This window comes from Neoarius graeffei, chromosome 23 (assembly GCF_027579695.1).
Source record: "Neoarius graeffei isolate fNeoGra1 chromosome 23, fNeoGra1.pri, whole genome shotgun sequence".
In the NCBI taxonomy this organism is placed as follows: domain Eukaryota; kingdom Metazoa; phylum Chordata; class Actinopteri; order Siluriformes; family Ariidae; genus Neoarius; species Neoarius graeffei.
The window spans coordinates 41,883,541-41,896,400 of record NC_083591.1 but is presented as its reverse complement, the minus strand read 5'-3'; the positions used below and the strand labels follow the sequence as shown (position 1 = coordinate 41,896,400).

The 12,860-nt window shown below is 42.1% G+C and overlaps 1 protein-coding gene across 5 annotated transcripts in view; it reads right to left on the bottom strand.

The window, feature by feature from the left end:
* Positions 1-2,961: 2,961 nt before the first annotated feature.
* LOC132871733 (microtubule cross-linking factor 1) overlaps positions 2,962-12,860 on the bottom strand; it is a 184,566-nt gene continuing 174,667 nt past the window's right edge. For 2 of the 5 annotated variants that reach the window (XM_060906191.1, XM_060906192.1), the window contains one exon: positions 2,962-4,853. In XM_060906191.1, the coding sequence (XP_060762174.1) occupies positions 4,626-4,853 (228 nt within the window). In that variant the 3' untranslated portion in view covers positions 2,962-4,625. Of the gene's footprint in view, positions 4,854-12,400; positions 12,670-12,860 lie in introns of all 5 variants that reach the window. The other 3 variants (XM_060906193.1, XR_009651334.1, XR_009651333.1) reach the window with 3 other exon arrangements.

Here is a 12,860-nt window from a genome sequence, read left to right as displayed (position 1 = left end):
ATATTTGTGTATAATGTGTTCGCCTGCCATGTCCATTGGTTACTCGTTCACTCCGTATCATCCTATTCTGTTCACAAAACAACAAACACAATTACTAGGGGTTGGAGCACTTATTTTCATTAATATTAATTAAAGTAAATTGGTGGTGTAAAATGAAAAATGGCATGTTAAAAGGTCATGCTGAGTTTAGTCATTTTTTGTCCGAACACACTGGCATTGCTAGTAGTAAAGACTGGCGCTAGAAACTCAAAGATTAATTTTTTTCCACCGTTAAACAAGCTTGAATAAATTCCCTACTTCATTGATGGTACAACAAAGGTCCAAGCATTACAACTGAGGCACTGAGAAGTGTTTAAGTCTACTCATTGTTTATAAGCAAGAGCTTTTATTGAGGCAGACCTTTTTGTCATGAAAGTCGCCGGAATGTTGAAGAAGTGTACTGAAACAGCTTGCCATTGTAGTTTTAGAAGATAGAGTTCTCAAATTTTATTTCCCTTTAATATTTTATCAAAGCTTAAAGATGCACCAAATATTAAGGAAATTGATGTCTAATTGTTGTCTTACATTATGTTCATGTATGTACGTAGCTTACTAAGCTAATCTGTCAATCATGTCAACCATCAAATTCCATGTAATTTCCACATTAATGACCTTGTAATCTTGGTTAATTTTAATTTTAACAGTGTGACAATGGTGAATTTGCATTGCTTGTATGAGAGAACATATAATTTAACATTTTAATTGCATTTATATTATGTTTTATCTCTGAGATATTGAAAAATCTCCAATCGGCAGCCATTTTGGACGCCATCTTGAATTTCTCAGAGAGCACAAGGTGGATTCCCGGGGACTTTTAGTATGTTATTCCTAAGGGTATTCTGAACATATTCTGAAAAATTCAGCTTGTTACTAATTTGTTCCGGGTTGGACTCAATTTTGAGCTAATGCTCTTGGGCTAAAAGGGAAGCAAGGCTTGCTTCAGGCTGTGCGCAGCCGGGGAGGAGAACTGCTAACTCAAACTGGAGATACTGTCAGGCGGTGGAAGGAGCACTTCGAGGAACTCCCGAACCTGTCCTACACGTCCTCCATGGAGGAGGTTGAGTCTGAGGACTCTAGGGAAGCTTCACCCATATCTGACAGAGGTCACCGAGGCAGTCAAGAAGCTCCTCGGTGGCAAGGCACCAGGAGTGGATGAGATTCCCCCTGAGATGCTGAAGGCTCTGGACATTGTTGGGCTGTCTTGGCTGACACGCCTCTTCAATTTCACATGGAGGTCAGGTACAGTGCTTGTGGAGTGGCAAACCAGGGTGGTGGTCCCCCTTTTCAAAAAAGGAGAACCAAAAAGTGTGCTCCAATTAGAGGGGTATCACACTGCTCAGCCTCCCTGGGAAAGTTTATTCCAGGGTGCTGGAAAGGAGGTGCTGACCGATTGTCGAACCTCAGATTCAAGAGGAGCAATGTGGGTTCCATCCTGGCCATGGAACGGTGAACCACCTCTTTACCCTGGCAGGGTTGTTTTGGGGGGGGGGGGGGGGGGGGTGCTCATGGAAGTATGACCCGCCAGTCTACATGCGTTTTGTAGATTTGGAAAAGGCTCATGACCGTGCCCCCCAGGGGGTCTTGTGGAGGGGTACTGCGGGAGTATGGGGTATCAGGGCCGGTGCTATGAGCCATCCAGTCCTTGTACAACCAAAGTGTAAGCTGTGTCCAAATTCTTAGCACAAAGTCAAACACATTCCCGGTGGGTGTTGAACTCCACCAAGGCTGCCCCTTGTCGCTGATCCTGTTTGTGATATTCATGGATGGGATCTCAAGGCGCAGCCAGGGTGAGGAGAGTGTCCGGTTTGGGAACCTCAGAAATGCATCTCTGCTCTTTGCAGATAATGTGGTTCTGTTGGCTTCTTCAGAGTGTGACCTTCTGCAAGCACTGGCACGGTTTGCAGCCGAGATGAGACCTCCAAGTCTGAGGCCATGGTTCTCTGCCAGAAAACACTGGAGTGCTCCCTCCGGGTTGGGAGTGAGTTGCTGCTCCAAGTGAAGGAGTTCAAGTATCTCAGGGTCTTGTTCATGAGTGATGGTAAAATGGCACGTGAGACGGACATGGGCGGCATCAGCAGTAATGCGGGAATTGTACTGGTCAGTCGTGGCGAAGAGGGAGCTGAGTCAGAAGGCAAAGCTTTCAATTTACCAGTCAATCTACATTCCAATCCTCACCTATGGTAATGAGCTTTGGGTGGTGACCGAAAGGATGAGATCGCGGATACAGGCGGTTGAAATAAGCTTTCTCCGTAGGGTGACTAGGCTCACCCTTAGAGATAGGGTGAGGAGCTCAGACATCCGGAGGGATCTCGGAGTAGAGCTGCTGCTCCTTCATGTCGAAAGGAGTCAGCCAATGTGGTTCGGGCATCTGATTAGGATGCCTCCTGGGCACCTTCCTTTGGAGGTTTTCTGGGCACGTCTGACTGGGAGCAGACCTCGGGGTAGACCCAGAACATGCTGGAGAGATTATACATCTCATCTGGCCTGGGAGTGCCCTGGGATCCCCTAGGAGGAACTGAAAAGCGTTGCTGGGGAGAAGGACACCTGGAATACCCTGCTGCCACTGCGACCCGACTTCAGATAAGCAGAAGAAAATGGATGGATGGATTTCCAGAAGAAGGAATATGAAAGGATTTGAAAATATTGAAAAAAAGCAAAATGCATCATAGTGTGGAATGAAAACAGTTATATAACAAACACGTTGTACTGAAACACATCATATGAAAATGAATAGGCTAGCTCAAGAATTTCTCCCCCCCCCCCCCCCCAACCCTGTAGTGTATACAGACAAACATACACTCACTCACTCTCTCTCGCTCTCTCTTGTTCTCGGATAATGATTTTAATCAAATTTCAACAGAACAGTGTAACGAGTCAGGTTATTTCTGTAAATACACATTCATTTTTATTACCAATTAAACAGACTTTATATAATTAGACTTTAGACACTGACTTAATTTAAAACATTCATCTTTTTTTACAATCCCATTTTTATCCTTTAAATTAAAGAAAGAATTTAAATATAATAACAGCTATACAAAGACAGGGCAAGAAGTACAATAATGACTTAAAAAGTGGTCTAACCTGTGTAAATTTGATGGCAAAAAAAAAAAAAAGTACAGACTGTGGATAGTGTTTTTTGTGTGCGTGCGTGGGTGTGTGTTCGTATATCGGGTTGTCTTATATTAGAGATATAGCACAAGGTACAACAGCATTTAATATCATGCACTAAAGTGCTAGGGTTTAAAAGGCATGCAGATCAAATTATGCAGGAAAATATGCATAAGGATAATCAGTTGCCAGTTACCTTCCTGTTGTGGTGCGTTAAACATTCAACTTTACATTTGGAGTAATAAATACGTCAGTGTTGTTGACATCATGGTTCATGTTTCCCTGACTCAGGTTTCTGTTCTTCTGTCGCATTTTCTTTTTTCGGTGTATAAAATAAATAAAATGTCTTTTCTTTGTATTAAAATAAATCTAAGCCACAAGCAAAAAAAAAAACAAAAACCCCATCACAGCTAATAAATAAGAAAACAATTTGATCAAGTATGTACATGGGAGGTAAAATATACTGTATATTCTAAATGAATGAGAGAGAGAAAAAAAACCCCAAAACAACAACCACCCAACAACATGTAAACATTTAGACAAATAGATTTATCCATTTTCGCCCAGGATATATGAAAAACAATCTTAAATCTGACCGACACATATAAATTCATACATATTGCATATACACAGAGACACACACATATGGGACCATTGAGATATCAAGTGTGTTTAGGCACCTCTGATGGAGTAGGTTTTGTTTTGCTTCAGTACATTCGAGGTCCTTGAATTCTCACAGAAAGTACTAGAAGGTTGTTGCTTGTTGGCTGGTGCTCGAGGAACTGCATCCTTCTCTCATCCCCTGTATTGAGGACGTGAAGGGTGTGAGAAGGGCTAGAACGTTCCAACACTCTGGTGGTGCTTGTGTGGTCAGGCTGGATTAGAGGAGAAAGGAGGTGAGAAGAGGAGGGGTGGAATCTGGTAAGAGGAAAGGGCAAGAGAAGGAGAGAGAGTGTGTGAATGATGGGTAGAGGATGAGAGGAGATGATGACAAGGATGAGAATAGGCAGAGGATATGAATAAGGAAAAAAAGAAAGAAAGGGTGATGAGAGAGACAGGATGGACAGGAACAATGAAAGGATGAGGATGAGAGAAGCAAGGCAAGGAAAGTGGCAAAGGAAGAGGAGGAAATAAGTAGACGGGAGGATGACGAGTGGAAGAGAAGAGACGAAAAGGAAGAAAGGAGAGGAAAAAAGCAAATATGGAAGGACAAAGAGGAGGAGAATTAGGAGAGAAGCAAAACAAGAGAGGTGAGGAGAAGAAAAGGAAGAGGTGACAGACGAGGGGATGAGAAGGAAAAAAAAAGTCAGAGAAGGAGGACGAAACGATAGTAGGAAGAGAATGTGACGGAGACGGAGATAACAGGACAGATAGAGAGAACAGTCGAGAAGTAATTGTAGGAGAGGGGAGGATGGAAAGAAGAGAAGAAAAGAAAAGAGAGGACAGTGATCAGGCTTGGCTGGTGCAGGATGTCCTCAGGTTGGGTGCTGAGGTAGTTCCTGACTGGACTCCTCTGTCTCTGGGATCGTTTGAGCAGGTCTGATGGGTGACGGGAAGCGGAATCTCTCCATGTTGTCTTTGGAGTTGGGTGAAGAAGAAGGAGAGTGCGCAGCCCAGCGAGAGGGAGGGCGCTGATTGGCAGGACGTGCCGGTCGCAGGAAACAGGAGTCCAGGGGCGGGGCTACCGGTGATCGAGGGAGGTCCTTCAGGAAGGAGACACGTGAACATACACAAATTTCAAGGATTTCTACGGAGATATAGCTCAAGAGTAGGGCTGCGTTTGGCCTTCGCAATTCTAATATCACTTGCAATATGCAAATGAGAGTTCAGGTTTTTGATAAATCGTTGTTTCTTGTAATCAAAAAGCAGTTAAGTGTGGTATGCAGGCTGGTCTTTAGCTGTGATGGATTCCCCTGTAGCAAGATAACTGCCATATGCTCCCTCCCACCATACTGTGCAGCCCTACTCAAGACCCTTCAATGTAATAGAAGTCTCTATGATGATACTAGTATAACCAAAACCACAAAAATAGCATCATAATTCAAATTATTTCTGCAGTTTCACATCGGAAAATCCCGCTCCAGCTGAAGAAAGACAATCCATTTTCATCATTCTGTTACTCTAAGTTCTCTCTGCCTCTCTCGGATGTTATTATTGCATTTCTTCAGGGCCCTTGTTTAAGATGAACAGTGGAGAAATCTAATACACAACACAAACTACTTCTGCTAAAAATAAACAGCGGAGAGAGAGAGAGAGAGAGACTTCATCTGACCTGATAAAGTGTGTCAAAGCAGATAGCCTTCATTACACAAGACGAGACTGACACCGTAGCGGCTGACGCTGTATTAATAACTCCTGTACGCTTGGGAGACTAATGACACACAACTTATATTTATTCTATTTATTAAAAATATTATTTTACTTTCATGTGAAAACCGAGGTGCATGCTCACCATGTATCAGTTTCAGATTTAAACCTAGATGTCTCATCTCATTATCTCTAGCCGCTTTATCCTGTTCTACAGGGTCGCAGGCAAGCTGGAGCCTATCCCAGCTGACTACGGGCGAAAGGCGGGGTACACCCTGGACAAGTCGCCAGGTCATCACAGGGCTGACACATAGACACAGACAACCATTCACACTCACATTCACACCTACGGTCAATTTAGAGTCACCAGTTAACCTAACCTGCATGTCTTTGGACTGTGGGGGAAACCGGAGCACCCGGAGGAAACCCACGCGGACACGGGGAGAACATGCAAACTCCGCACAGAAAGGCCCTCGCCGGCCCCGGGGCTCGAACCCGGACCTTCTTGCTGTGAGGCGACAGTGCTAACCGCTACACCACCGGGCCGCCCCTTAAACCTAGATGTGATTTTTAAAAATCATCAAATCTCCTCTCGGATGGCTGATTCAGATAAAACACAGTGCTCTCCAGAATTATTGGCACCCTTTATAAAAATGATCGCATAAAATAAGCATACAATATATACACAGCAATTAGATTTACGCACTCGAACAATAGTAGAAACTATTTATATACATAAACAAACCAAAAAGTAGAACTATGTTTAAAAAGTATCCTCAATGATGTACCAAAATGACTGACATCCCTAGAATAAGTGAAAACAAACCGTCAATCTTTTAATATTTTACACACATGCAAAACAGTACCATTTATCATCAGTTACCACTGGAGGGGAAAAACAAGAATGTACAGTGAGAGGTGATTGTTGATCTTCAGAAAGTTGTGACTCACAATTAGGGCCATGACAAAAAAGTTTCACATTGACCAAAACAGTTGGAAATGTATCAGGAATTGGACACTTGAGCATACTGTGTCCAGACCATGCAGTAAGGTGGATGGTGCAGGAGGGAAAAAGAACTGCAGTTTAGCTGATTCTTGTGGTTGTAAAGTTTCATTAGATTTCAGGCATTTAGCAGACGCTGTTATCCAGACCGATGTACAACATATCCAGAGCAGCCTGGGGAGCAATTGGGGGTTAGGTACCTTGCTCAAGGGCACTTCAGCCATTCCTGCTGGTATGAGGAATCGGACCGGCAATTTTTTGGTCCCCAAAGCTGCTTCTTTAGCCGTGAGGCTACGTCTTCCCCGTTTCAAAATCAACTTTTTAAACGCCATTTTTAGAACAGCAAGCTGTTCTGAAGCATTGCAAGAAACACGTTCCTTCCTGAGAGCACCTTGGAAAAAAATCTGAGCAAGCGTCATTAGAAACAAAGTGATGTGGTCAGATCAATCAAACTTGGGTCTATGGTCATGCATAGAATTAGCAGGCTTGGCAACAAAAGCACCTGATACCTCGCTTCAAATATTGAGGATAAGCAGTGATGCTTTGGTGCTGTTTTGTGGCTGATGGTTCAGGAGCTCATTTGAAGACTGAGGGCATCATGAACTTGAAGTAGCAGTAGATTTTATTCCAGAACCTGGTTGCCTATGCTTCTATCTTGGCCGTACATAAAATGTTTAACGAGACAAATATGCATCCAAATAACCACAAAAAAAAGGTTAAAGAAACGCAAAATCAATGTTTATCAATGGCTCTCTCAATCTCCATATTTGAATCCTTCTGAAAACCTGTTGCACAAACCTAAGAATATAAAGGAGCTTAAAAGGTTTTGCTTGGATGACTAGACCAAGACCGCTCTATAAGTGTCTCCAACCTTGTTAGACATTACATTACATAAAGAGACTCTCCCGCGCAGTGTTATTCTCTCCAGGGCAGGCTCCAAAAGGTTTTGACTGCAAAGTTGAATTCTGGGCAAAAACGTTCTATATGCGTTGCTGTTGGAGTTTTGCATTGATTTAAGTTGAAATTGAGGAGTTGTGCTGCTGCACACACCGTATATCCTCTGTGTAAACATTTTGCCAAGATAAAAAGCGTCCCGCGTTTTATGATTCTGGAGACTGCCGAAGCAAGTGAGCAACAATATCACGTGACCACCGTGGGGCGTGTTTGACCTACTTTTAACCAAAACAAGTCGGCACAGGCAAACATGGCAGACTCTGCTCTCCCACCAGCTAAAAGCCAGCGGAAAAGAAAAGGAAAATATGAAAGTGAATCAACTCGAAAGTGCACCAGAAAAGTGATGGAAACCAAAAGGTTGTCCGCAAGAACTTTCGTGAAGGGCCACATCGACCGCTGGAATCGACTGAAGGATGAAACAGACGCGAAATCTGATAAAGAATTTGCAGCACTCGTCTTGGATTGGCGAGTGTGAGTATGGAGTTATACACCTAATGTTTTGATCTTACAGAAACACAAAAGCAGTAACAGAGAAGAGACATATTTGTCTTTTGTTTCACGGATCTATCCGCAAACTTCAACCACAAATTACAGACCTGCGACTCAAAACTCTCCGAGATCGATGCGGAGTCACGATGTTTTCTGCACGTTGCCATCTTGGTGTGACACGGTTCCATAGTTATGCTAATTAGTTCAAGCTCCTCGTGTTTGGCTGTTTCGGTGGGGCGATACTGTTTGGCTCCAAGAGGTAGGATATTCAGTCCCAAAATGGAGGAAAGCAACCCTCAGCGCATCAAAATGATCAAATCTCATCCGCATGATATTGTTCTTGCGAGACATAGGAAAATGCCATGCACAATCAAATTTTTTTTGAAAAAATTTCAGATAACTTTGCAGTCAGTACCTTTAAGGATGCTACTCATTTTGAAACCAGTGTTTATTTTAAAAGAATTGCACTACTTACACGCTTAAATATGCTCATGCATGCTAAAAATATTGCTTATTGTTAATACTTGTGTTATTTGACAAATATTTCATTTTAGCTCATTTTCATGAAGGGTGCCAATAATTTTGGACAGCACTATAGATGGAGCAAATTTACACTTACATAGCTAAATACCTAAAAAAAATACTGTACGACAATGAAAATTTGACATCAGATACTAAAAATCCTTGCATCCCCTTGTGACAAATGCTTGCTAGCAGTTAGCAAGCAGAGGCTAACTTAGCTAATGATTAGCGATGAACAAAAGTGGTTGTTTAAATCAATCATTCACTATGAATATCACAATGTAAACTGAGACACAGATGCTAGAGTCCACCTCATATTGTTCTGTCACAAATGTGTGTTGGTTTAGCAACTAATTAGCTCGCTAGTAAGCTACATTAAGGATGAGGGTATCCTAGCATTTTTAAGAACGTGTTTTAGTAGCGTCCTGGGTATGAAAGGATTTATTTATTCGAGGTTTCTAGACTCTTTGTGCCAACAGTTCTGAAACAAAGTCAGCGTAGCACTTGCTAACCAACCAAACACATTTTGAGCTCACTATAGCCTACTAATACTGACGTTACAGTCTCCCAAGAGTGGCTCTCTTACGATAAAAATGTGAGTTAAGCGTTAAATCGTGAGAAGCAGAGCAAGGAGACAGTCCACTACTTGCAATAAATTCACTACACAAAGTATATCCTACATTCCTGAAAAAAAATCCAGCATGACCATGCTAGCTGCATCAGCAAAACTAGCAAGCTTTTGCTAGTCAGCTAGCATAAACTAGCTTGGATCGGTATGGAATTCGTGCTAGTCTAAGCTGCTTTTTGTTTTTTTTCAGCACAGAATCTGCTATTAGCATGCAGCAAAGATAGACAGTTTAACAGTTTAACATGGAGAGCAGGAAAAGAAAGAGCAGAAATTGTTAGTGTGTAGTCTTCGAGGAGGTCATTTATGTAGGCATGCAAATAGTTCGCCTCTTAATATGGCCTCCACTGAAAGAACTGTAAAAGAGGTAAGGGAAGCATAGAAATGGACGAGGACCACATCATACACACAAGACGCATACCAGAACCTACTGGAAACACAATGGGGTCATTTTTAATTGCCTATGAAAATATCCACAACATCCAAAAAGCTAGCAGCCTGTCTGGATGGACAGTGTACGTAGTGCCAGTGTGAGTGGCATTCATGCTGTGTAAAATGTTGTAGGTTTATGGAATCAATTTTGTGCCAAAATGTTCATACAATACAAAAACGACAAATCAAAATACAAAAAAACAAAAAGTCAATTTTTTTAGACTGGCAAACAAATTATTCATGTAATCGTACAAAATATCAGTCTATTACTCTTCAGAAACCTTTTATTTTTGTTCCGCGTCTTTCTCGGTTTTGTTTGACGTAATTTATTTTGGTTGCGATTCCAGCTTTCTCGTTTGCGCTCCCTGACTTTTTGCTTGCAGTTTTGGCACAAACTTCACGTGTGGGTGGGCTGTCCAGGAATGCATTCCCATTGGCTAACTTGTGTTTGACTGACAGCTACGCTCAGCCATTCCCTACTCGGATTCTGGCGGACCGTTTGACGAGTGACCGATCCATTGACGGTAAACAAGGATCGAGTGGACTTCAGTGGCGACTATGATATTGAATTTACACTTTGTTGAATTAATTCAATATTATAGTCGCCACTGAAGTCCACTCGATCCTTGTTTACCGTCAATGGATCGGTCACTCGTCAAACGGTCCGCCAGAATCCGAGTAGGGAATGGCTGAGCGTAGCTGTCAGTCAAACACAAGTTAGCCAATGGGAATGCGTTCCTGGACAGCCCACCCACACGTGAAGTTTGTGCCAAAACTGCAAGCAAAAAGTCAGGGAGCGCAAACGAGAAAGCTGGAATCGCAACCAAAATAAATTACGTCAAACAAAACCGAGAAAGACGCGGAACAAAAATAAAAGGTTTCTGAAGAGTAATAGACTGATATTTTGCACGATTACACGAATAATTTGTTTGCCAGTCTAAGAAAATTGACTTTTTTTTTTGTTTTTTTGTATTTTGATTTGTCGTTTTTGTTTGATATTTCAAAAGTATTGTATGAACATTTTGGCACAAAATTGATTCCATATACAGTGGTACTTGAAAGTTTGTGAACACAAGTCCGAAAAGTAGATAAAGAGAACCCAGTTAAACAAATGAGACAAAAATATTATACTTGGTCATTTATTTATTGAAGAAAATGATCCAATATTACATATCTGTGAGTGGCAAAAGTATGTGAACCTCTAGGATTAGCAGTTGATTTGAAGGTGAAATTAGAGTCAGGTGTTTGTCATCCCATTGATTGAAATCAGGTGTGAGTGGGCACCCTGTTTTATTTAAAGAACAGGGATCTATCAAAGTCTGATCTTCACAACACATGTTTGTGGAAGTGTATCATGGTCCGAACAAAGGAGATTTCTGAGGACCTCAGAAAAAGCGTTGTTGATGCTCATCAGGCTGGAAAAGGTTACAAAACCATCTCTAAAGAGTTTGGACTCCACCAATCCACAGTCAGACAGATTGTGTACAAATGGAGGAAATTCAAGATCATTGTTACCCTCCCCAGGAGTGGTCGACCAACAAAGATCACTCCAAGAGCAAGGCATGTAATAGTCGGCGAGGTCACAAAGGACCCCAGGGTAACTTCTAAGCAACTGAAGGCCTCTCTCACATTGGTTAATGTTAATGTTCATGAGTCCACCATCAGGAGAACACTGAACAACAATGGTGTGCATGGCAGGGTTGCAAGGAGAAAGCCACTGCTCTCCAAAAAGAACATTGCTGCTTGTCTGCAGTTTGCTAAAGATCACGTGGACAAGCCAGAAGGCTATTGGAAAAATGTTTTGTGGACGGATGAGACCAAAATAGAACTTTTTGGTTTAAATGAGCAGCGTTATGTTTGGAGAAAGGAAAACACTGCATTCCAGCATAAGAACCTTATCCCATCTGTGAAACATGGTGGTGGTAGGATCATGGTTTGGGCCTGTCTTGCTGCGTCTGGGCCAGGACGGCTGGCCATCATTGATGGAACAATGAATTCTGAATTATACCAGCGAATTCTAAAGGAAAATGTCAGGACATCTGTCCATGAACTGAATCTCAAGAGAAGGTGGGTCATGCAGCAAGACGATGACCCTAAGCACACAAGTCATTCTACCAAAGAATGGTTAAAGAAGAATAAAGTTAATGTTTTGGAATGGCCAAGTCAAAGTCCTGACCTTAATCCAATCGAAATGTTGTGGAAGGACCTGAAGCGAGCAGTTCATGTGAGGAAACCCACCAACATCCCAGAGCTGAAGCTGTTCTGTATGGAGGAATGGGCTAAAATTCCTCCAAGCCGGTGTGCAGGACTGATCAACAGTTACCGGAAACATTTAGTTGCGGTTATTGCTGCACAAGGGGGTCACACCAGATACTGAAAGCAAAGGTTCACATAATTTTGCCACTCACAGATATGTAATATTGGATCATTTTCCTCAATAAATAAAAGACCAAGTATAATATTTTTGTCTCATTTGTTTAACTGGGTTCTCTTCATCTACTTTTAGGACTTGTGTGAAAATCTGATGACGCTTTAGGTCATATTTATGCAGAAATATAGAAAATTCTAAAGGGTTCACAAACTTTCAAGCACCACTGTAGGTTTACGCATTCGATTAGAAGGGCTTTATTCCAGAGATATAAAAAGCTAGATGCTGCTAGCTTTTTCGATTCACCTTTTTAATTATTGATGGAATTAATTCATCAGACAAAATGATACGCATGCTCACACCTACACCACGATGTTTAAATGTGAAGCGGAAATCACAAACACACCGTATAACCCACAACACTTAATGGCCAAAACCTTGTCTTTGTGAGAATGATGTGGCATGCAGTGCTACAGAGATCCATAAAACACAGTGGGATATGATACGGTGAGGTCGCTCTGAGGATAAACGTTAAAGAAGAGGAACTTACGGGACAGCTCGTGTGTGCGAGCGGCATTATAGTCCCCAGGGAGCAGTGAGTAAAACAGTGTGGTTCTGGAGACAGTCCGGAGAGGGAGACAGGGCAAAACACTAATCAGCACAAAATACAATCTCACAAGATACAGGAGATGTTGGCAAAAAAACAGCCTGTGTGATCAGACTCCATGAGAAACATCACTGCAGGCTACAGGAAGTCCACTCCTCTTGCTGTGGGACCTGTAAAAGGGGTGAGGCGGGGTTTTGGCATGACCATCCTCACTGTCCATTCAGAGAAAAGAAACATACTGAGTATACTGTACACCACAGTATTTAGAAACTCTATATGTTTTACTGTATCAACATGTTATAGCAAATGTATGTGCTGATTTCATGGTGGTAAGGAGGACGGCATTATCAGCTAGTACCATCCATGCAAATAAGGTAAAAATACGCTTTATTTTCTTGCTTTT